Here is a 20,414-nt window from a genome sequence, read left to right on the forward strand (position 1 = left end):
CTTCACCAATTCAAATGGGGATGGAATGAACAAACAGATAAAAGAAAAAACTTGCAAGAGATCTCTTTTGTCTTCTTTTCTGTCGGAAAAAACGGCACGTCTCACGACACGGATGGTACTTAGGTAGCCCACTCTGGAATTGGCGTTTCACGAAATTTCGGCATTCTCGCACAAGACTTTTTGCATGCATGGAAAAAAGGCAAAGGGATTTTCAATATCGTTTTTCTAGACTGGACAAAATACCCCCTCTCCCTCATGTTCAGATGAGGACGATGTACGCATCTGCGATCATGGTCAGGTGTTAAGGGTTAGTTTGCTTTTTGCTTTTGAGTTTGGTCCCGTCTTGTCTTGACACTTGGGCCGATAGGGACAGAGACGAAGACATACATTTGTTCTGTTAGGTCGCCGATTCGCCTCTTGATAATATAACTCCCGATTTTGTGAGGATTTCGGTATATTGTGGTCTTATAACTTGTGATATTGTCTGCATATATTATTGGCTTCCCTTGTTTGAATAGTTAAACTGTGACCTATACTGGACATCAAGCCTTGGTGTTAGGATTCTAAATGAGATATCTAGACCAAAGGATATTTCAGTATGTATAGCCAAGGGCTTCCATTAGTTTAGGTTCCTTGCAGAATAACAAAGTCCCTTTCATACCTTTTAACATGTAACCTACAGCCGATTCCTACACTGTAGTCTAACCGCGGTAATTGTTTTACCTTTAAGTCTAATACCTGAACCAGGCACCAACTTTAAAGAAGCCATTTATGCAAGACGAAGGGGAAATCAATATAAAACCTGGGCAAAAAGATAAAGGGAAAATTTCAAGAAACGTAAGCTAATTCCAAGGGGGTGTTTCTTGGAGGCAGTAATAGGAAAAGAATAAGGGGAAAGGTAAGCATAAAATGCACATTCCTGTACCGTACCTGATATCAAAGGACAAACGGGACTAAGTAGATTGAAGAAGGAAACGCATCGAAGGCAAGGACACAACATATGAGAAGAGAAGGCCATGGTAAGCAATTCGAGACCGTGCCGCGTTATTCCACGGGTGATGAATCCCGCTCCCTAAGCACTGCGCATAAGTACCTAACCTATTGTTTTATACGAAAAGGAGACTGATTGTTAGGTATCGAAGACTTGCTCAAGGAACAGGCTAAAAGCGAGAAGACGTCTAAGGAACATTAGTCTAGCCCTACGAGGACTGGAAGACATGATATCGATGAGGGACTCGGTGGTTTGTTTCAGCTTGCTAGTATCTATTGATAGGGGGATGAGATCTAAGCGAAATTGGGGGGAGATGCATTCTGTATATGATACCTAGCTGACCTAACATATTTTAACCCGCATCTAATTTTGACCGGGGCGTTCTTATAAGCTTCATTGTTGGTGGCCCCTAGATTTGATTGTACGAAATAGTAAGTGGTGCGTGTACCTCGATCTATATCATTTTCATATAAAATAAGGGGGAAAAGAACCTTTATTAGCCATCTGAGAACAGGTAACTATGCCACTCGAACCGTATCTATATTTTATTCAAGACGAGCCACAATCTCGTCATCGTGAAAGTCCCAACGGACGTCCTCCTCATCCTCGAGACCATCCAGCGCTCTCCGCGCAAATGTCGCGTTCCTCGGCGCCGCGCGCTTCGTCTTAGTGCCGACGTCCAAATTCGCTCCTATATATCAAGGCCCATTAGCAGGTAGGTAGTTATTGCAAGGCGCCGAAATAAGTTGCTACCTAGACTTACCAAAAGCGACCTCCACCCCAGACTTCATGAGATACAAGCCTCCGGGCAAGGACACCGTCGTATTATTACCAATGCTACGCCTCGAAGCGGACTTGGGCGGACGCACATCCGCCTTGCCGTTCTTCCAGATGGTCCCGTCGGGAACACACTGGTTGTAAGGATCGCTGTAGGCCTTGCAGTACTTTACGCCGTGGGTGTTCGGGTTTCCGAATCCGACTATGATGCTGCATTTCTGCTTGTTGCAGTTGGCTGAAACATACTGGCTGATGATGGAGCCTTGGCCTAGAGTAGTACATGGGTAGGTATGGACGTGAGCCTTCTAATCAAGTTGATATTCGGTTGCTGGTGGTGGTTACTTACGAGAGTTGTGGCCGCTAACAACGCATTTTGTGACTTGGCCGCCCTTGTCTGCGTCACTTGTGCTCGCGAAGGGGTATTCGTCACAATTTTTCTTAGGGACGGACTGTTGTATATGTGGTTAGCACTAGCGACTCGGTATTATTTTGAATAGTTTATCTCGACGCACGCTGCATCTGTTGGGCCTAGGAGTGCATCCGGCTGAGTTAGTGCGCCGCTTGCCAATGCTACCCTCACGGGAACCGGTGCCACCATAATTGTCGTATTCCAACGTGCTGCCAAAGGCCGGATGTGTGCAATATGCCCCCCAGCACATATTATCGCAGATATCTATGAATATCGTTAGAATAATGTACCTATATATAAGTCTATAAAGACGATAGAACCACAAGATATGGACTCGATCAAGCCAGTTGTCTTCCGGGCTGGGTTTTCGCGTACCTTGCATATCGTTGGCGCAGTCGAATGTCATAGGAGGTGTGGCACGGGATAATATAACCATAAGGCCAAGCACGATTGTAGAGCGCATTTTATCTGGAGTCTATGGTGTAAAAAGGGGCTGAAAGGTAGAGAGGACTATGTTTGGCCTGTCGATGCTTATTTTCAGTTGCTCAGTCTTGGTCCATCTAAGCATCTTTTATATTATTACCAGACACTCATATCTATAGCTCTATTATCAGGCTCGCTACGGGCTTAACGGTCCATACAGGTTCATCACTCATTGAATCGGAACCAACATGCCCCCAACTGCAAAGGATGAGATTCACACGCTGACCGCTCAGTTGGGGGTGTACAAGGCATGGGATGAAGGGCAATAACAGGTTTTCAATGATGCTGTCTTAGATCCTCATCAAGTCATTTCAGTCACGTCTCAAGAGGCCATTGATGATCTTCACTAATGGAAGTATGATGGCCAACAGGCTCGTATGATTCTTACGCTGGGTAGTTATTTAATGAAGCAGACGGGGTGTACCTACAGACAGACAAGTTCTAGGAATAAATACTCTGTTATCCTGTAAATAGTATTGCTGCTACTGCATAATAGTTTGTGTATGCTGAGTTTCTCGGACCCTCAGAGCCATAGACGTAAGAATTGGTAATGTAGTAACCGATGTATCTCAGATTTAGAAACTTTTGAGTCGAACAAACCGGCTTGATTGTGTACAAATACGAAGGATCATATTGTATAACAGTATCCTAGAGATCAATTCAGATGAGCGACTTTCTTAATGCCTCGTATGAGCTCTGTGTACAATGTTTGACCGAGGCGTATAGGCGTATACTGCTGAGCCTTCGAGATTCGGCGGTGCCCTCGAAAATCAAGGATATTCTAGACTTTAAGTCAGAGTTACACGTTATATGTTACACCATTCCTCGACACATTAGCTATCTTCACCGATCATAGTTGTACATATTTTGTGTTAGCTGATTTCTGACACTGCTGTATTCTGCGGCGGATCACACATTGCAATACTTCGAAGTCTAACACTCACCTGGGAACTATGTAGTGAAACTGGAAGTCTCATTTATAAAGAGTAGATTAAGACATAAATATGATGTATATGGTTGAAGAGCTGCGTTGCGTTAAACCTGGTGGTCTATAGTCCTAGTTTGTGTGTATCCTTATTATTATATCACGGCGATAGTTGATACAGTAAATACTTCCAGGAACCAAGTATACTTAACATGGCTCAATTATATGGCGAGTAACGTAGCACATAGAAGCTCATGGGGGACATGCCTGAACCTACCTAGATTTATGTTTTAGAACCAAACTTATAAAGAAACCCCAGGGGGTTTATTGTTGGTCTATTGCAACCACCAAGTTAACCCAGAGCTTAACATCGCATCATCAACCCTCAATACTTCAATATAAACGACTTAATTAGTTCAGCTCTTAACCACACCCGTATCATATTTAGAATTCTTAGTGCGGCAATAGCTAGTATGGCTCTCAATCAAGATCTCTCTTTACCAAAGACGGCCCCAAATAACAACCAACATCGTGCCACTGCGGGAGAAAGCTATGCGCAAGCCGTCTACTCAATCCTCCCCCTTGACTTGAGCACTCTAGACGATTTAGTAAGCCGACTAAACGCAGCCGAAGAGATCGAGCCCGGGACTTGTAAACTAGCTCCTAAATACGACTTCGCTAACCGCCCACTTCGCGACATCTACGACTACCACATCCAGCTCCGCGACCAGGACCACTCAGTCCACCCCCTTTACTTCATCGTAGCCATTGATGCTGATTACAAGGGAAACGGCGTACTAGTCGTGCACCTCCACACGGGCCAAGACGGAGAGGAAGACCGCGTCGACAAGGCCCGGTGTAGCGTGGACTGGGCCGCGAGCTGGGGCTTGAACCTCGACATTGGTAACATGTCTTGGGAGGACCTCAAGGAGGAAGAAGCGGAGGAGTGGGGCGACAAAGCCATGCCTTGGACGCCGGAGTCTAACCAGCCTAAGCAGCCGGATGCTGCGCCGCCCCGGTTCCAATATGCTTGCTTCAGTCTAGTCGAGAACGGTAACTTTCCTACTAACAATTTGAAATGAGGAACATACCTACATAACTTACAAAAACTACAGCACTAGACCTCCCGGAAAAGCTCCAGCCCAATTATTACAGCACGCCCGTAGAACACAGACGCGTGATCCTAGGCGGGAACTACTCCACCACCGGCGGGTTACCCGAAGTCACACGCCTATTCCCGTGGTTCTGCAAATCCCACCCGGAGACTCACAGACATATGGCCATTGTAGCCGACAATCCCGACTTCGAAGCCGACGACGCCGTGAAGCTTCTGCGTTTCGACTGGGACGGCAATGTAGACGCACATGACGATGCCGGAATCACCAGGTTGGACCTTGAGTATGAGACGGTCAAAGCAGTTGCTGTTGGTAAAGCGGTTGCGGAGTTGGATCGGTACTGTCGAGATTTCGGGCTGCCTCGGGCGGAAGGATAGGTCTTGGATAGGCGATTATGTAGGCCTATACGGTGGACTGATGGGGAGATCTGGTTCGTGTAGCTTTGTTTGTTGGTAGTTCGGTCTCGCTATAGCTTGGTAGGTTGGGCGTTTGCTACCAACATACATCCCTTGTATCCCCGGTCACGGACATCTCACCGGAAGGGATATAAGTGAAACCTCTCCATGTGAAAATATATTACTAGTACTTAGATAGTTACCTACCTCTCTATTAGGGAGAGGGATATAATAGTTTCTTCTTTTAGTAGTAAGTCGATGATTCATTTCTAGTCTTCTTCCGAATATGCTTTTATGTGATACTAATAACTAATAAACAATATCTTCAGGATGCAGCCATGTCCAAAGATCAGTGGTTAGACAAGCTCATAGAAAAGTCCTCTAAGTAGGAAAGACAAGTACAGAGTGAGTTAAGTGAACTATTAGAAGTGGGTTAGCAGACCTCTAGTTTGCCAAGTAAATGGTATAACGAGGCTTATATATATGTTATCTCGAACTTCCAGCATTCAGAATATCATTGAACTGGAAATACTATTATTAGAGTCAATTAGCGTAAAGAACTATTATGTAAATCTCCTCGAGGCTTATAATCCTCGACGTAAAACCATGAGTACCCGATACTGTTACAGACACACCCTCCCATATTATATCGTAAATATCGCTCCCCGTTCCATTGAATCTACAAGCTTGCCACGAAGTGCGAGCACTATTTATTACAAAATGTGTACGATAAGTAGGCAGGTCTCCCTCCCTCGAGTACCTAGCGGGTATAGGTAATAAGTATAGGCATAGGTACCCCTCCCTTTCCGTTCGCCCACCCGCCAACACCGCGTGTCCCCCCGTAAACAGCGCTTCGCAGAACGGAGCCGTAGAAAGTACCCAAGGTATAGTATGCGTACCTAGCCGGACCAAACAAACTCCCTTATCCCTAGTGATATACATCCACCCACCCCGACGCGGACCACCACCACACTACACAGAGGCAAATACTTAGACACAGACACAGACACAGACACAGACACGGACGACCTAGATAGATCTCCCTACCACCGCCGAACAGGGTATTATCAACAACGACCACGACTACGAAAGAAAGCAAAGACACCGCACCCTCGAGCGAAAAACCGCGAGCCGCCGCTCATCTAAGCGGCGACCCCTCCGTTCTCCCTCTGCCGCTTGACGATGTAATACGTGATAAGGCTCTTGGGGTCGTCCTTGACGTTCTTCATGCTTTCCCAAAACCTAGTTTCGCCGAGACGCGCGTGCAGCGCAACGCACAGCTGCACCGCGTCCATGCGGACGCCGCTCTCCTTACTCTCGAGGCATCTTGTCGCGAGGTTGAGCAGGCCCGCCACTTCGTTTTCGCCAGGCGTGAACGACGACCGCGCGTCCAAGAGCTCCTTCAGCACGTGCAGCCCCATGCTCAGGCTGCGGTGTCCGGACGTGTCCATGTCCATGTTGCTTAGGTTGCGCGTCATGGTCACCGTGATCTCGCCTTCGTCACCAATCGTCACTAGTTCATCTGCTAGTAGCTCCAACCCGCTGACAATGTGCGTCCGCGCGTCGTAGCGGGTACGCGCAGCGAGTAAAGCTTCTAGTCCCCTAGACACGTGGGGTTGAAATCTGTCGCGAGACTTTTTCAGTAGTAACTTGATGGTAGCGAGAATTTGCGCCTTTACGTCTTGAACCTTCTCAGGGACAACATTGTCAAGAGGTGATTCAAGGTACTCGAAGAGCCCAAGTAGTAAGGCGTCAAACTTATCATCGGGGAGGAGCACTTTATTATCGCGGACAAGGCTCTGTAATTTACGGAAGCCATGCACATCAAGGCTTTGCGCTTTCACACGAGCGATGCCGCTGTCGATAAGACGGGAGTTTTGACGTGTTTTGTCAGGCGACGCAAAAGGGCTGCCAAGGACCTCGTTCGTTTCCGTGGGGTGTATGAGATTAGCAGCATCTTCGTTAATAGGCTTATCTTCCAATACTGGCCGATCGACTATACCATTCGCCGCTGGGTGAGGCGTCGGCTGGTCCTCCTCCGTAAAAGGATCTTCGTATACTTTTAGTGACTTCGACGGTGTCGGGGCTGGGGTTGCGGCTTTGTGAAGGACTGTTACTTCTTCATCTTCAACGACTATCGGTACTTCGACCGTCGGTGCTTCGATTGTCGGTGCTTCGATTGTCGGTGCTTCGATTGTCGGTGCTTCAATTACCGGCACATTAGGAGAAGGGTTGGGCGGAGTAGACTGTATCTGTATGCTCTCTTTCAACTGTGCGATATCTGGCACAACAAGGGTGAAATCTTCGTTTGAATTAGAGGGGCTGCTATAGCTGATTTCGTTCACTATTGGCTTAGCCTTCACTGGACTGGGCTTCGCCGGACTCGCTTTTGGAGAAGCAACAGCCTTATGAGCCGCCTCCTTCGACGGAGATGAAATGCTAGACTCGCTAGCAGTTGCCACATGACCGGGCCTAGTTCTCGGGACTGTCCTTCTAGGAGATCCCGAGATCGTTTTCGGGGTCGCAGCCTTTTGTTTCGTGCTGTGAGAGGGACTTGTCTGCTCTCTTGATGGCCCATCATGCGACCGAACAGAGTAAGGCCCGGCAGTAGCGGGTCGGGGCGCAACATCTGGCCTTCTCCTAGCTGGTCGCATTGGAGCTACCGACATACCACCATGAGACTTCGTCGATGTATCTGCACGCGTTCGAGTCGCGGTACTGGTCCCATGTGAAGTCGCTGACATACCCGACGAGCCGCCGGACACGCTCCGCGCCGGCGTGACCGCCATCGCCGACGCCGGTCGAGAAGGTAAATTCTTCGATGCTAGGGCCCTCTTCTGTGCTATCATGGCATCTCTTAAGGAGGGCTTCGAGGACGTCATAGTACTCTTCGAAAGGCCTAACCCCGGACGAGGGGCAGGCTCAGATTTCTTTGGCGAATTTGGATTGTTAGGATCCTTCTGTAATAACTTCTGGGCGGTAGACTCAAGACCGTCCATAATTCTTTGCAACAGTTAGCCAGCACACCAGAAAAATGGAAATATTAATCAACTTACGCTTCTGCCCTCGCTGGCCAGATCGCGGCGTACGCCCAGTACGTCGAGCGCATCTTCTCGCGGACACCGGGATTGGGATCGTTAAGACCCTTCTTGATGCACTTTTCGATCATGTCTAATCCTCCGCCATGCTCCAGATGATTCTTGTGATGTGCCTCTTTCTTCAACAGAGTCTTTAACCAGCCGGTAGCGTACATCCTCGGCGACACATTCTTATCCTGACAAGCACCCCATATGTGTTGCATGATCCTAGCATTATACGTAGTCCTTCCAATGATGATATCCACCGATGTATTAGCTAATTGGGAACTTATCTTCTTGGTCGCCGCACACAATTTTATAAAGGTCTGCATCAGCAATTCAACCATTGGGTCGATTGCCGGCCCAAAGGTATTGGCAAGCTCTTGGACGAAAGCGCAGGCCTCTTTAGACAAACTTGTTCGTAAGGAATTGGCGGCCTTGAGGATGCCATCAAGTAACGCTCGACAACCAGCAACAAAGGTGTCGGGGAAATCCGACGGTACGTTGCCAGCAATGAGTCTCCGTAACTTAGTCATGCTCTCTTCTCTTTTCAACCAGTTCTGTTCGGTCTCCTTGCCTTCAAACCATGGATGCATATCTCTAAATAGATCTTCTAATTCTCGGTTGGTGTTGACGTATGAGGGCTCGACCGACTCCGCCTTGGGGTCGGGCATTGGTGTTATTGGTCGTTCGCTAGCAAGGGAGGAAACGCTCGCTGCGAGATTTGGTCGCACCTGCATTGCCGACGCGGGTCTTGATTCGGGGTCTGTTCTTGAAGACGTCGGGGCTAATTCCTTTACTATAGCCTGTTCTATAGCAGGTCGTACTTTGAAGTTCTTCAACTGCTTCTTTAGATCGGTCTTCGCTCCATTCGGCGCGTCCCTGTAGTTAATGTTAGAGGCCATGTTGCTTATATAGGGAATAGAATTTTATGAACCTGAACAATTCTATCACGGTGCTCTTGGTCGCATCTCGAACCATGCCGTCGGCATCCTCTAGTAGCTCCATCAAAGCTGGTACGTAAGCACGGAATTGTAAGCCCTGATCCTTGTGCATCTGCGTCACGTTAGCGACTGGCCCGGTAACATATGTCTCTATAGTCGCGTTACTAGTAGAGGATCGCGCATACCTGTAGTAGCCATTGCAAGCTCGATTCCTTTGACCTTGGATTTTTTCCAACCATAGCAGTATTGCGCACGAATCTCTCGGCGTCTATCGGTACATTGCTATACATGGTGGCCATAGCTTGTATACCTAGTCCCCTTATCTTATCCTTTTGATCGCCCATCTTTTCGACGATGAGCGGTAGCGTGTGTTTCGCTTCTTTGGCAAGGTACTTGGGTTCCTGTAGCGACATGCGCGTTAGGAGGTGGTTTAGCGTAGTGAAGCCAGCATTGACAAGGACCGAGTGCTGCGAGCTCGAGGCGAGCCGAAGGGCTTCGAAGAGCGGCGCGACGCAGACATCAGGTACGCTATAATGCTTAATAGCAGACTTAACGGCAGTAATGTGTTGAACTTTCGTGTCGACGGAGACATCCTTCCTAAGGATAGTCAGCAGGCCGGCGACCTGATCCTCAGTGAGCATTTCGGCCATGGTCCTCGGGGGGAATGAGGATCTGGCAGTGCGTCGCAGGTCCCAAAATAAGGACGGATTTATGTAGTCGTGCTCGTATAATGAACGTGCAAGGCAGGATACGACGAAGTTAGGTTACAGAGCTATCGCGGTTGGGCAGAACTGGCAGATAGGGGCCTCGGTAGTTAACGAACGGCGATGTAGTAGTGGTATGGACTGACTCAGTTTCAGAAAATTGAATTGGTTTAAATAACAAAAGTTTGCGACGATTGTTCCAGAGCTAATTTAATGATTAATGGCACCAGAGATTGTATTAGTCGCTTTCTACTAATGCGCATGTAGACGAAGCTGGGATTTTTAGATAGAAAAAGGTGACAAAAGCAACAATTTCTGAGAAACTACTCGTTATTTTTCTCTCATGTGTATTGTTGTATTGTTGTCATAATTTGTTGCAAGTTGTTGATGCGGGAAATGGCCACTTTCTGCACCACGACAACGGCATTCGGGGGTATCCACATCTGTGAGTGCTTTTGTGGGACCTGCACAGCACTAAAACACTCAATGGGCACTAACTGATCCCTCCTATCCATGTAGCGACATGATAGGCAAGAAATAGGTCTGTGACACCCCAGAGGCAGGGGCTAAGGGTCCCTCATCAGGGAAGGATTAAGAACCCCAATGCAGCTCAATTTTAGCAAATAGCAAATTGCCCCGCCAAGGAAATCGATGAGGGGCACGACGAAGCTGAAGCTGACCAAGTAAACATCATCATATTGTCGTTCCTATAAAGAGCCTCATGCGATCTACGTCTTAGCTTGCTTACACGATACCCAATTATTTGTATAGACCTTTTCTATAGCGTTAAGCTGTATTCTCTATTATACATATACTAGTTACAAGCAACGAGTAACAAATCCTCTTTAAAGCTTCATTAGCTAAGGTAGTAATACCCCCTATTAAATGCAGCAGCAGCAACAACCCCCAAGTTTGACTTAACCACATATTCATCGCAATACCCCATTAGTTATAGACTTGGGTAATTGCCCCTCCTCTATACTACTTTAAATACCTATATACTACTATAAATACCTATATACTATATACCTACATATTTCCCACCCCATGAGTTCCTTCAACGCAGCCAATAACCTCTCCGGAACCGAAACCCTCCACATCCATCTCAGAGTTTCACAATACAAAGAGGAAACCAGCCCTCCTTTGTCCATGCCCCCCCCTCCAGCAACCACGCCAGTACCCCAACCCGTCTTTATGCCCGGCATGTCTCACGCCGTAGAGTCCCCGGCTCCGGCTCCGGCTCCAGCCCCGTCCGCCATTCCCACGCGGCCGAAGGGCGGCGAGACACCGGACGACAAAAACCAAGACACCTCTTCCTCCGCCACCGAGCTCCCGCGCCTACGTCTACATGTCCAAGACATCGCACACCCGGGGTCCTCGATATTCCTCTCCTCCGTGAACGCCGCCACCGTGCTATGCAGCAGCATCGAGTCCATCCACAAGCAACTGTACTCCCAATCCCCTTCCTCGCCCCCGCCAACGCGTTCCGTAACCCTCATCTTGCGAGACATGGACGGTGTAGCCTACACGACGGGCTCGGACCTAGACTCGGACCACAAAGAAATCCACTTCTCGCTCCGGTACATCTCCTCCATCGCCCCGTCGTCCCGGCAATCCGACGAGATCCACGGCGTCCTGCTGCACGAGCTCGTCCACTGCTACCAGTGGAACGGACGGGGTCGGGCACCGGGGGGCCTGATTGAAGGCGTGGCCGACTGGGTGCGCCTGCAATCCGATCTCGCGCCGCCGCACTGGAGTCGGGAGCAAATCCCCGCGAAATGGGATGTCGGGTACCAGGGCACGGCATATTTCCTAGAATACCTCGAGGACCGGTTCGGCAAGGGGACTATACGCCGGATGAATGAGAAGCTACGGAAGGAAAGGTACGAGGAGAAGGCGTTCTGGACCGAGCTAGTTGGGGGACCGGTAGAGCAGTTGTTTGAGGACTATAAGAAGACATTACTAAAGGGCGAGTAGAAGGATTAAGTCTAGCCACCACTAAACACCACGAGGGTTGTAAGGGTAGAGTATACCGATAGAGAGATGACTAGAATTCCCTAGAGACTGAGCGTAAGAGTTGGCGGAATCCTTTTTTCATTTTATCTGAGACGAGCCGTAGATACCCATTTAGTGCGCAATACTACATCTTATAAACCAAACTCTCTACTGTCAAAACAAATCAAAGCTCGATAATCGAGGATGCCTAATCCATCTCTCCATATTGAATCCATTACCCTTTCAATGTCCGAATCCCTTACCTAAATACGCCATGCCATGAGAATATGCGAAATAATAGACGAAAGAGATATGTCCTTCTTAGTGCTGTGCTGCATGCGCTACGCCAGCATCACTTTCGCTTACAACGCTTCCGACTTCAGTCCAGCTTGCAGGAGTCATCATGCCCTCGTCATCGCTCATGACATCGTAATGTCGGCCCTCAGTCCATGACCTGGCAGATACAGCATCATCTCCAACATCCTCACCTGAGCCTGCTAGCGAAGCGGAGTCTGTTGGGGTCAGAACACCTTCACTCAAGAACTCGGCATCCGACAGAGGTGCAGCGGGTGATACTGGTAGTGGCGAATAGAAGCTAGCGGTTGAAGCGTCATGAGCCCAAGCCTGGATGGAGCTGTACGCATCGTTTCTGTCATCTTGTCCAGCAGTCATGAATTCGTCAGGGCCTAATTCTCGTTCGGATGTCTGGGCAGGTTGTGCTTGCGTAGCCGGCGTCTGGTTCTCAATGCTGATTAACGGCGGGATAACGTCAGTAGGAGTTTCGCTCTTGACGCCCAGTTGTGTGCTAGCGCTGTAAATATCCGACTCTATTTCATCCTTTTCAGGGTCTACTAAGCTGTTCTCGAAAGTAATGTGTTCGTCGATTCCGTGCTCATCAGTAAAGGGATTCGTATAGACAGATTGGGCGAGACCTCGGGCCCCTTCTCCACGTCGTCGAAGTAGACCATCGGTATTTTGAGGCTCTGATCCCGATTGGAAAACAAAGGCACCCTTCTCGGCGGCGTTATCCTGTTGCATAAAGTCATCGAAACTCGAACCTCTCGTCGAAGGCCGCCGGCGCGAAGTGTCTGTTTTCTCCGGGTCTTTGCGTTCCTTTTCTTTCTTTTCCTCGCGCACAGCATTCCAGTACAGTATCTCTTCTCGTTGTCTTCGGCGGGTTTCATCGTCAGCATCGACACCCGGTTCTCCCTCGGCACCAAAACCTCGAGATTGTAAAAATCCTTCGGCATCCTCGGGCCTGTTGAAAAGGTTCTCTCGTTCTGCGGGGGTAATACTATCGCCGAGAGCGTGGAGTGCGATGGCAATTCGACGTCGGAGGTCGCTTGCCATGCGCTGTAGTTCAGGTGATTCGTAGACTGCTACGGCAGCTGCGACAGCAACCGTGAGGGCGACGACGCCGACTGATACGGCAGCATGGTTAATAGGTGGCATATTGCAAATGTCCCAAGAGAAAGAGGATGACTAAAGAGAAGGAGGGGAAATATGATATGAGAGACAAGATAGTTAGAGACAAGATAGTTGTGTGTAAAGCTATTGAAGCTATTAGGAAGGGATATTGGTGGAATAAAATTAATGACGATGCCTAATTTACAAGATCAAACAGAATTGTAAACGCTGAGAGAAACAGAGAAACAAGCTTGCGTGGTTCGTTAGTTCCTGATTTGTACGCGTTATTCGCCACATTCAATTAGGACTCGAGCCACCAGCAGGCAGTCACGTTTGTGATCCGCAACGATTTTGGTCCTTGGACGTGGGGTAGCCAAGTACCTACGTCAAACGACAAATGACTTCTTGTTTCAACTTACCCTTAGCCATAACGGGAACAGGCATGTTTTAAAGCCGTGTGCCTATTAGTAGGGACATAAATGCCCTATAACTACCTAAGCAACTTTCCGTCTTCGATGTCGTGTACGGAAGGCGAATAAATAAATAAAAGATGAAGATGAAGATGAGAAGAAAGCAAATAGAGAGGGGAAGAGAATAAGAAGGGGAGAAGGAATGGGGGGTGGATGATGGGTGACTGCGACGGAGCAGTGCAACGAGGCCGCGCTCCTAATAAGGTTCGGGCTTGCAGGCGAGGTAAGTCGAGGTCAAGTATGGTACAAGGCAAGGCACAGTCGCAACCTCCCAACACAACTCAAACCCAACGCCTCATTGCGTAATGGGATTATAGACCAATGAACTGCGCTATGGTCGAGGCAGGCAGACCCGGCGGCAAAGGGTACGCATGTACTCTCATAGTAAGAATTAAGACAGCCTTGCGATAGACAATTCCCACTAGTTATTCAAAGTTATATTCAATAGATTTGCTTTTATAATTGGAAACTTGTACTGGCGTAGGGCATGCATGTCTTAGTTGATCGTATCTTATCTACCATAGTTGAAAGCATTGATCTCATTATTCCCCGACAAGATACCTTAGATAACGGTAAGTACTTTCCTACCTTAGTGGGGTAAATGCATGCCCCGCTTGAGGATGTACTTATCTAAATTAAGAGTATATTTCTTAAAGGTACATCCTCTATCTTCATACATACAATATTACACAGAGCCGCCACGAATCTAGAGCTGTTAGATTCGGGCCCTTGCATGAGGTTATTTATCTGCAATAGCCTCTCTTAGTTGCTAAGGTGCGTTTGTATCACCAATCCGAAATCACACACAAATCTATATGAAAGGCTACTGGGGTTATTAAACTGCAAGCTTGAGCCTCCCTCTTACAAAATGAACTATGTACTTGCTGTAAGTGCCGGCCATAAGTACTATTCAATATGTCCGTCAAAAACACCAAACAGACGCAATAAAACATTCCATTCGTACTTGCAAAAGTTGATGACAAAATGAGATAGAGAACAACTTTACTTCGCCTGCTACTCTCGCATTGCGGAGGCCTCGGATTGCTCGGATAGCAACCGAATCTATGTAATTGATCATTAGCGAGAGCTTGGCGGCCTCGTTAGTTAAAGCTGACCCAGAAAAAGATCGATGCAAGGTACCACTTATATATGGTGTTTTCATAATAAGTAGGTATGTATTTCGGTGTTAATTCTCTTCTCCATATGTAGGTAATTTCACCAATAGACGTAAACGTTATTATTATCATCATCCATGTGTAATTTGCTTTTCCAAACACTATATCAGTATATCGTGAAGCTCTTCAGCATTACATCTTTAACACAACATTAGTTAAATCCCGGTCCTTTTGGACTTCCTAATTAAACCAAAGGTGCCCGAGACCCGGATTATGAATATAAGCCGGTTACTCGGCGTATAAAAGTGACTTGGGATATCTCCAACATATCAATTCCTTAACTCTACCAATATTGATCAAAGTCTCACTAAGGAGAGTATCATGATCTAGAAACAATGCATTACCTACTAGTGAGTGACCTTGGAATACCACGTAGAACCTATTAATCATAGACGACATCTCTATACAGAGCCCAGACGCTCAGGAGTGGTTAACCCCGTTCGGGAGACCTTTAAAATCTGCTTTGATTAACGAATCGCTAACCAGATGTCCGTGTTCTCTCTTCTATAGCCACGCAAGAAGCTTCGGGTTTAGGTCTACCATTCTTTTACGTCCTTATATTGATACTCATATATTATAAGCGCATAAGCCACGCATACGTTCTTGCGAACTCGATAGATTACCCTTGCGATGCCAATACGTAGTTCTTCCTAATATCCCGGAAGATGGCAGGCACTTTCTCTTACACCGTCTTATATAGAAACGTAGTAAGTAATCATCCTATCGAAAACGGCTCCTTGTACCCTATAGCAAGGGATCTCGCCGGCTTCGTCGCCAGCTCAAGGCTAAAAAGGTCTTCATAGAAGGTTTCCTCGATCTTCTGGGTTAGGAAACTTCAAAACTGCTGCCGTGGTGGTCATATCATAGAGCCCCCCGCCTGTTGATTGACCGGCAAGCCATCGCGTCAACTACCGCCTGCCACCTCGAGGGCTGGAATGATAAGAATCCCTAGTTAGGCGTCTATACAGCACGCAACCCGGCACTATCCAGTGTTACAAGCATGAGACCGCAGCCATGTCCACGACGAGCATCTGCAAGACCATATCAGGCCTCTCAGCTTGCCTTAGCAGTCGAGACTGCAGAGGTCCAGCACGACGTCCTCGTAGCACAACGGCGGCACCGACCTTTAACCCATTGGTCTAGGCGTCCATCACGATCCCCAAGATTGATAGCCGGACGGGAGTAAGTATCATCGCTGGGAATGGTGGCAATGGGCGGGTTTCCCTGAGGTCCACTCTCGCTATATACAGATGGGGGTATGGAAAGTGCTGTCGTGGGACGTCACGTCGCGCGTCTAAGTGAGCGTACCATCACCTAACGTTGTAGTTGGGTAGGAATTTGACGCGGGCCCCTAATCCACAAGAAGCTTTCGTTCAGAGCACGTTGCGCCGCTCTTATCTCGTCTGATACGACGGGGTCCTACCTACATATGCTAGATAGCCATTGCAACTTCAACAATGACGCTCGTAGTATCGTCTATGGGTCTCTACCCAATACCCCCTATGTATGTAGTCCAGACCTATCGTAAAGAGCGAATGATTGGGCCCCGGGACTTGTTGGACGGGTTATTGGCATGTGCTTGCTCTACGCGTCCAATTAGTATAGATGATAGCTTTCAACTTGACGCTCTGTTAGGACGTCTAGGTCGCGATACGACGTCGATGATCTAGGAATCTAAGATGGGCAATCGAAGTCAACCCGGAATTTGGACATACATACAACTACTTCATGTGAAGATGTAGAACCGCCAGATCCGATTCGTCCTCGTCGCCAACGGGATTACCTATCACGAACAGCCGAAGTCAAGCAATATATGTAAAAAATAGGAACAGTAGTAATCAATTTTTTTTCAGTCTTTTATCTGTTTTACTTCTTTGTTCATGTTCAGTTCAGTTTCTGCCCACGTGCGTCTGCTGTTGGTAGGTTTTGGGGGTCCGTTTCAACGCATTGGTCACGAATCAACGGTTGATTCGCCTTGACGTCTCTCCCCCCAAGACCCTCGCCCGTCCAATTGGATCCGGAGTCGCGCTATCCCGCATTTCCACGCTCGCCCCCTCCCACCCCCCAATGTTCGATACCTATATCATGTGTGATGCAGTCGGATGTACCTAGCATAGAACTGATATGACCGACAAGCTAAGCTTTTTCCTCCCGCCCCAGCCGATCCAGAATAATACCGCATCAGGTGCCCCCCCAATCTTCGTATTACCTATTCCCGATTAAGAATAACTCGACCAATTCTAGCAATTGTGCATGCGCTGTGTACCCTCGCGAGGCCGGACCGTTGGACGGAACGCGACGGCAGGGTTCCCCCTCGGACGGGGAATTATTTCATTTGTGTAGGTAGTTTAGTGCGACGAGGTGCTCGCGACCGAGCTGGTCGACGACCTCGTCGAGGTGGATAGGCCGGAATCCATGCGGGAGATCCCCGGCGCCTTTGTGGTGCGCGAGCGCTCGCTAGGTTTGCGTGTTAGTCGTTACCCAACGTAATAAAAGCTACGATAGGCCGGGAGGTAGCAAACTTACTATGAGGCTCTGTCGCTGTGAATCTGGCATTGCCATTTGCCGCTTCCGGTCTTGATGGTGAAGCTCAGAGGCTTGGTGTCAACGATCTGCTTGATGTCTACGGAAGGCATGGTGATGGATGAGATTGTGAGTTATTAAGTTTAATGTTTGTATAAGTGAATGTGTTGTAAGTAGTCGTTGGCGGACTAAGTCTTAGAAGAACTGGTCAAGAATGAGGAAGGGGGCTTTAGAGTGGAGATTGGTCTTGAGGAAGTGGTTGATAGAAACACTCGAGGTAGGAAAAAAACGGAGGTTGTGAAGGAGACGACGAGGAGGCTATATATACTTTTCACGAAACGACCGGAGATGCCGGTTTTGCCCTCAACTACTAGATACGTGCTGAGCTACCTAGGTACGGGATAGCTGGACCCCTTAAGCTGCAAGGCCGGAAGTTGATTAGTCCCCAGTAATAATAGTTATGATACTAAGCGGCGCCGGTGAGTGATTTTGTTCCAAGATGCAGCCCACTTGTTGCGGCGCACCGGCGGCACTACGTGTTAAGTTTTCTGGGGGGTGCGAGAATAAGGAAGCTCTAAAGCCATCATGATAAATCCTTGTAAGTAGTGGTCAAGGATAACCTATTCATGATCGACATTTGTCATTTGTCGGCTCTGGGAATAGTTACACTACCCAGACCGCCTGCAGCCCACACCCCATACGTGTATGTATACCTAACATACCTCCTAATGTACATGACTTCTCGTCATAGGAAAAGATGAGCGTTGCCAGAAGTGTCACGCGACATATGTGAGGGTTATGCATGATGTAACCTGTACGTACATTGGCCGACTTGAGTTTTTGGAAATTAGATCATGTCGAGATACCTATGCCCACCCCTCGAATAAGCGGTATCTGCATGGACCGCCATAATCCGTAATCCGTAATCCGTAAGTCGTGCGGGATTATCACAATTACTAGCTTTCTCTTTGGACGAAGCGGAAAAAGCCTTCTTTGTTTACTAGTCTGTTAGTAGCATGTTAGCATGTTAGCATGTGGGAGGACTCGAGCCTACTACTATGAGGTATGTATAACATGTAACTACAGGAAAATCGGTCTAGTTTGCTACATTAGGTACCCAACCTACATAACTGGTTTGCGTTACGGTTCAACGATCCTATGCCGATCACATACTAAAGTTTCGTGTCAAATCCAACTCTCAGTCAGGAAAGGTTCACACAAGGCAGAAGGGTTGTTCTGATCTTGCTTTTCGATCTCTTACAGTAGAACATGCCGATGGCTGCTTGCGAGGAAAGCTTGGCAGGCACAAGAAAGCTTCAATGTCTCCCACCTTGGAAACTTTACATAGCACTCTAATGCTTGGAATGCTTGGAAGCCCTTCTAGAAGAGGCCGATCTTCCCCTACGTATGTACGGTGGGAATACATAACTTATGGGCGTCGGCCAACTTTCGAAGCGCAGCCTGCTTTTGCGGCTAGGACGATCTTGTAAAGTCTTGGTTTCCCGGTCCCACGCAAACCCTGTCATCGATTTCCCCAAACGGTTCAGCCGAGACGCCGTGATTGGTTGAGCAATTTCCAAGCGAGCCGGCTTCTAACCTTACTGAGACTAGTCGGGTACCTAAGTATTTAGGCATGGTCTTATTCCCGCGCTATCGCCGTAGCGCTCCCTGAAATTTACCTACCGCGAAACGGATTACTCGAAATTTGTGTGTATTGAAGTAACTCGATACCTACATGTAAGCCAATATCATTGAAACTCCTTTGGCGGGCTAGATAGACTCGGTGAAACTTCCTGTTGCCCCTCGCCCGTCGCCCAGTTTGTCTCAGATTATCTCTTAGAGCTTACATTTTCCCCAGCCTTATTATGGCGACGTCCAATTAAGAAGTCGGGCGAGGCTAGACAGCGTAGATTGATCCCGTGTATTACAGCTCATACCGACGTTCGGGACCGTAGTTACCAACTCGATCTCGTCGTCAAATGTCTATACCTTATTAACTCGGCACGAGATGGATACCTAATAGTACTTGCTAATACGGTTTTCACTTCTACATACCACGAAATGTATTCTTTAGCTCCAATCTCCAGGTTTCTTTAAGCCCCCCCACACTCTGTCCCGAGAAACATCCCTGATAACCATCCCCCTGCCCTACGACTGAGGCATTTCCCCAGAAATGGCAATCTGACCATATCCTGGGGACTTGCAAGTTGTGTAGCAATCCTCGATCGTAAGCAATCCTACGGGCCTGCTTAAGCCTAAGACTACGCCCCTCTCCCGTGAGCGTAACCCGAGAGTGCAAGCGGCTGTAAGTTTTACTAGCCCGATCGATAGGTCGTATTACCGGCTCTTCGTATCGGTGGTGCTGTTCCTAACCGCATACAAGCAGCTGAGAGAAGGCGTTGCACAACTAATGCTTCTATTAAGCCGGCTGAACGATGCTCTGTGCTTTTGTTTGGGTTGCTACAGGTCAATTGGAACTGTCCATCTTCAGGGTCGTTGGGCTGACGTATATATCTGACGCGGAGTGGTAATATGTTGAGGGATAATCAGTCCATGTTGGTTATCTTGTCTCGCATGTGAGTCTGCCCGGGGACTGACGGGAAGCTATTCAGCGTGGGGGACTATTATTTCGGCTTGATACCCGAAACCCGGCTACATATCCGATGGTGGGTAGGGAGACTATCGTTGGCCGCTATTACCATGGTGTTGTCCGTGGTATACGACTACCATATAGAGTATTATCTCGTGCATGTCCTTGGCTTTAACATTTAGGGTCCTGGCGATAATTGTGTCCTGATAGCTTATATTGTGGCATGTAGGTGGTCTCATTATCTCATCTAGTAGATAGTCGTGATACGGCAGCTTGCAATATCTAAAGATACTATCATATGAGAGGCAAGCTAACCAAGTTGTAATACACGATATTCGACGGCTGGGTGGCATCAAGAGAAATGAAACTCCGTTCGTCGACTTCGGCATACTGGAGATCGCAACTTATCTCCCCGGCTCGAATGTCGGTCATCC

The 20,414-nt window shown here is 48.0% G+C and overlaps 6 protein-coding genes across 6 annotated transcripts; 2 read left to right on the forward strand and 4 right to left on the reverse strand.

The window, feature by feature from the left end:
* Positions 1–1,536: 1,536 nt before the first annotated feature.
* F4817DRAFT_311688 (uncharacterized protein) lies at positions 1,537–2,640 on the reverse strand (the record flags this gene model as incomplete). Its single annotated transcript, XM_049300025.1, has 5 exons — positions 1,537–1,682; positions 1,755–2,036; positions 2,115–2,217; positions 2,281–2,441; positions 2,553–2,640. 5 exons carry the CDS (start codon positions 2,638–2,640, stop codon positions 1,537–1,539), a joined length of 780 nt encoding a protein of 259 aa, XP_049163164.1.
* Positions 2,641–3,976: 1,336 nt separating this feature from the next.
* Positions 3,977–5,356, forward strand: F4817DRAFT_324502 (uncharacterized protein). Its single transcript, XM_049301648.1, has 2 exons — positions 3,977–4,638; positions 4,701–5,356. Exons 1-2 carry the CDS (start codon positions 4,059–4,061, stop codon positions 5,075–5,077), a joined length of 957 nt encoding a protein of 318 aa, XP_049163165.1. The 5' UTR covers positions 3,977–4,058; the 3' UTR covers positions 5,078–5,356.
* Positions 5,357–6,137: 781 nt separating this feature from the next.
* Positions 6,138–10,201, reverse strand: F4817DRAFT_131171 (ARM repeat-containing protein). Its single transcript, XM_049297753.1, has 4 exons — positions 9,302–10,201; positions 9,110–9,228; positions 8,152–9,054; positions 6,138–8,098 (listed from the first exon to the last, which is right to left on the reverse strand). Exons 1-4 carry the CDS (start codon positions 9,764–9,766, stop codon positions 6,238–6,240), a joined length of 3,348 nt encoding a protein of 1,115 aa, XP_049163166.1. The 5' UTR covers positions 9,767–10,201; the 3' UTR covers positions 6,138–6,237.
* Positions 10,202–10,462: 261 nt separating this feature from the next.
* On the forward strand, positions 10,463–11,896 carry F4817DRAFT_324508 (BSP-domain-containing protein). Its single transcript, XM_049301649.1, has one exon. The coding sequence runs from the start codon at positions 10,868–10,870 to the stop codon at positions 11,795–11,797; it is 930 nt and encodes a 309-aa protein (XP_049163167.1). The 5' UTR covers positions 10,463–10,867; the 3' UTR covers positions 11,798–11,896.
* Positions 11,897–14,202, reverse strand: F4817DRAFT_324510 (uncharacterized protein). Its single transcript, XM_049301650.1, has 2 exons — positions 13,642–14,202; positions 11,897–13,236 (listed from the first exon to the last, which is right to left on the reverse strand). The coding sequence occupies exons 1-2, from the start codon at positions 13,664–13,666 to the stop codon at positions 12,137–12,139; spliced, it is 1,125 nt and encodes a 374-aa protein (XP_049163168.1). The 5' UTR covers positions 13,667–14,202; the 3' UTR covers positions 11,897–12,136.
* Positions 14,203–17,215: 3,013 nt separating this feature from the next.
* Positions 17,216–17,503, reverse strand: F4817DRAFT_311693 (uncharacterized protein; the record flags this gene model as incomplete). Its single annotated transcript, XM_049300026.1, has 2 exons — positions 17,216–17,324; positions 17,394–17,503. The coding sequence occupies 2 exons, from the start codon at positions 17,501–17,503 to the stop codon at positions 17,216–17,218; spliced, it is 219 nt and encodes a 72-aa protein (XP_049163169.1).
* Positions 17,504–20,414: the final 2,911 nt, after the last annotated feature.

Source organism: Daldinia loculata, assembly GCF_022478755.1.
Source record: "Daldinia loculata strain CBS 113971 unplaced genomic scaffold F4817scaffold_3, whole genome shotgun sequence".
Taxonomy (NCBI): domain Eukaryota; kingdom Fungi; phylum Ascomycota; class Sordariomycetes; order Xylariales; family Hypoxylaceae; genus Daldinia; species Daldinia loculata.

What these genes read in the sequence shown, in the direction of transcription:
- F4817DRAFT_324502 (XM_049301648.1), top strand. Translation starts at nt 4,059, where the DNA reads ATGGCTCTCAATCAAGATCTCTCTTTACCAAAGACGGCCCCAAATAAC. An exon ending in CTTCAGTCTAGTCGAGAACG is followed by an intron (nt 4,639 to 4,700) that starts GTAACTTTCCTA and finishes CAAAAACTACAG; the next exon opens with CACTAGACCTCCCGGAAAAG.
- F4817DRAFT_131171 (XM_049297753.1), bottom strand. Translation starts at nt 9,766, where the DNA reads ATGGCCGAAATGCTCACTGAGGATCAGGTCGCCGGCCTGCTGACTATC. An exon ending in GCTTGCAATGGCTACTACAG is followed by an intron (nt 9,229 to 9,301) that starts GTATGCGCGATC and finishes AACGTGACGCAG; the next exon opens with ATGCACAAGGATCAGGGCTT. An exon ending in TGGCCAGCGAGGGCAGAAGC is followed by an intron (nt 8,099 to 8,151) that starts GTAAGTTGATTA and finishes ACTGTTGCAAAG; the next exon opens with AATTATGGACGGTCTTGAGT.
- F4817DRAFT_324508 (XM_049301649.1), top strand. Translation starts at nt 10,868, where the DNA reads ATGAGTTCCTTCAACGCAGCCAATAACCTCTCCGGAACCGAAACCCTC.
- F4817DRAFT_324510 (XM_049301650.1), bottom strand. Translation starts at nt 13,666, where the DNA reads ATGCCTGTTCCCGTTATGGCTAAGG. An exon ending in TGTTCCCGTTATGGCTAAGG is followed by an intron (nt 13,237 to 13,641) that starts GTAAGTTGAAAC and finishes CTGCCGTATCAG; the next exon opens with TCGGCGTCGTCGCCCTCACG.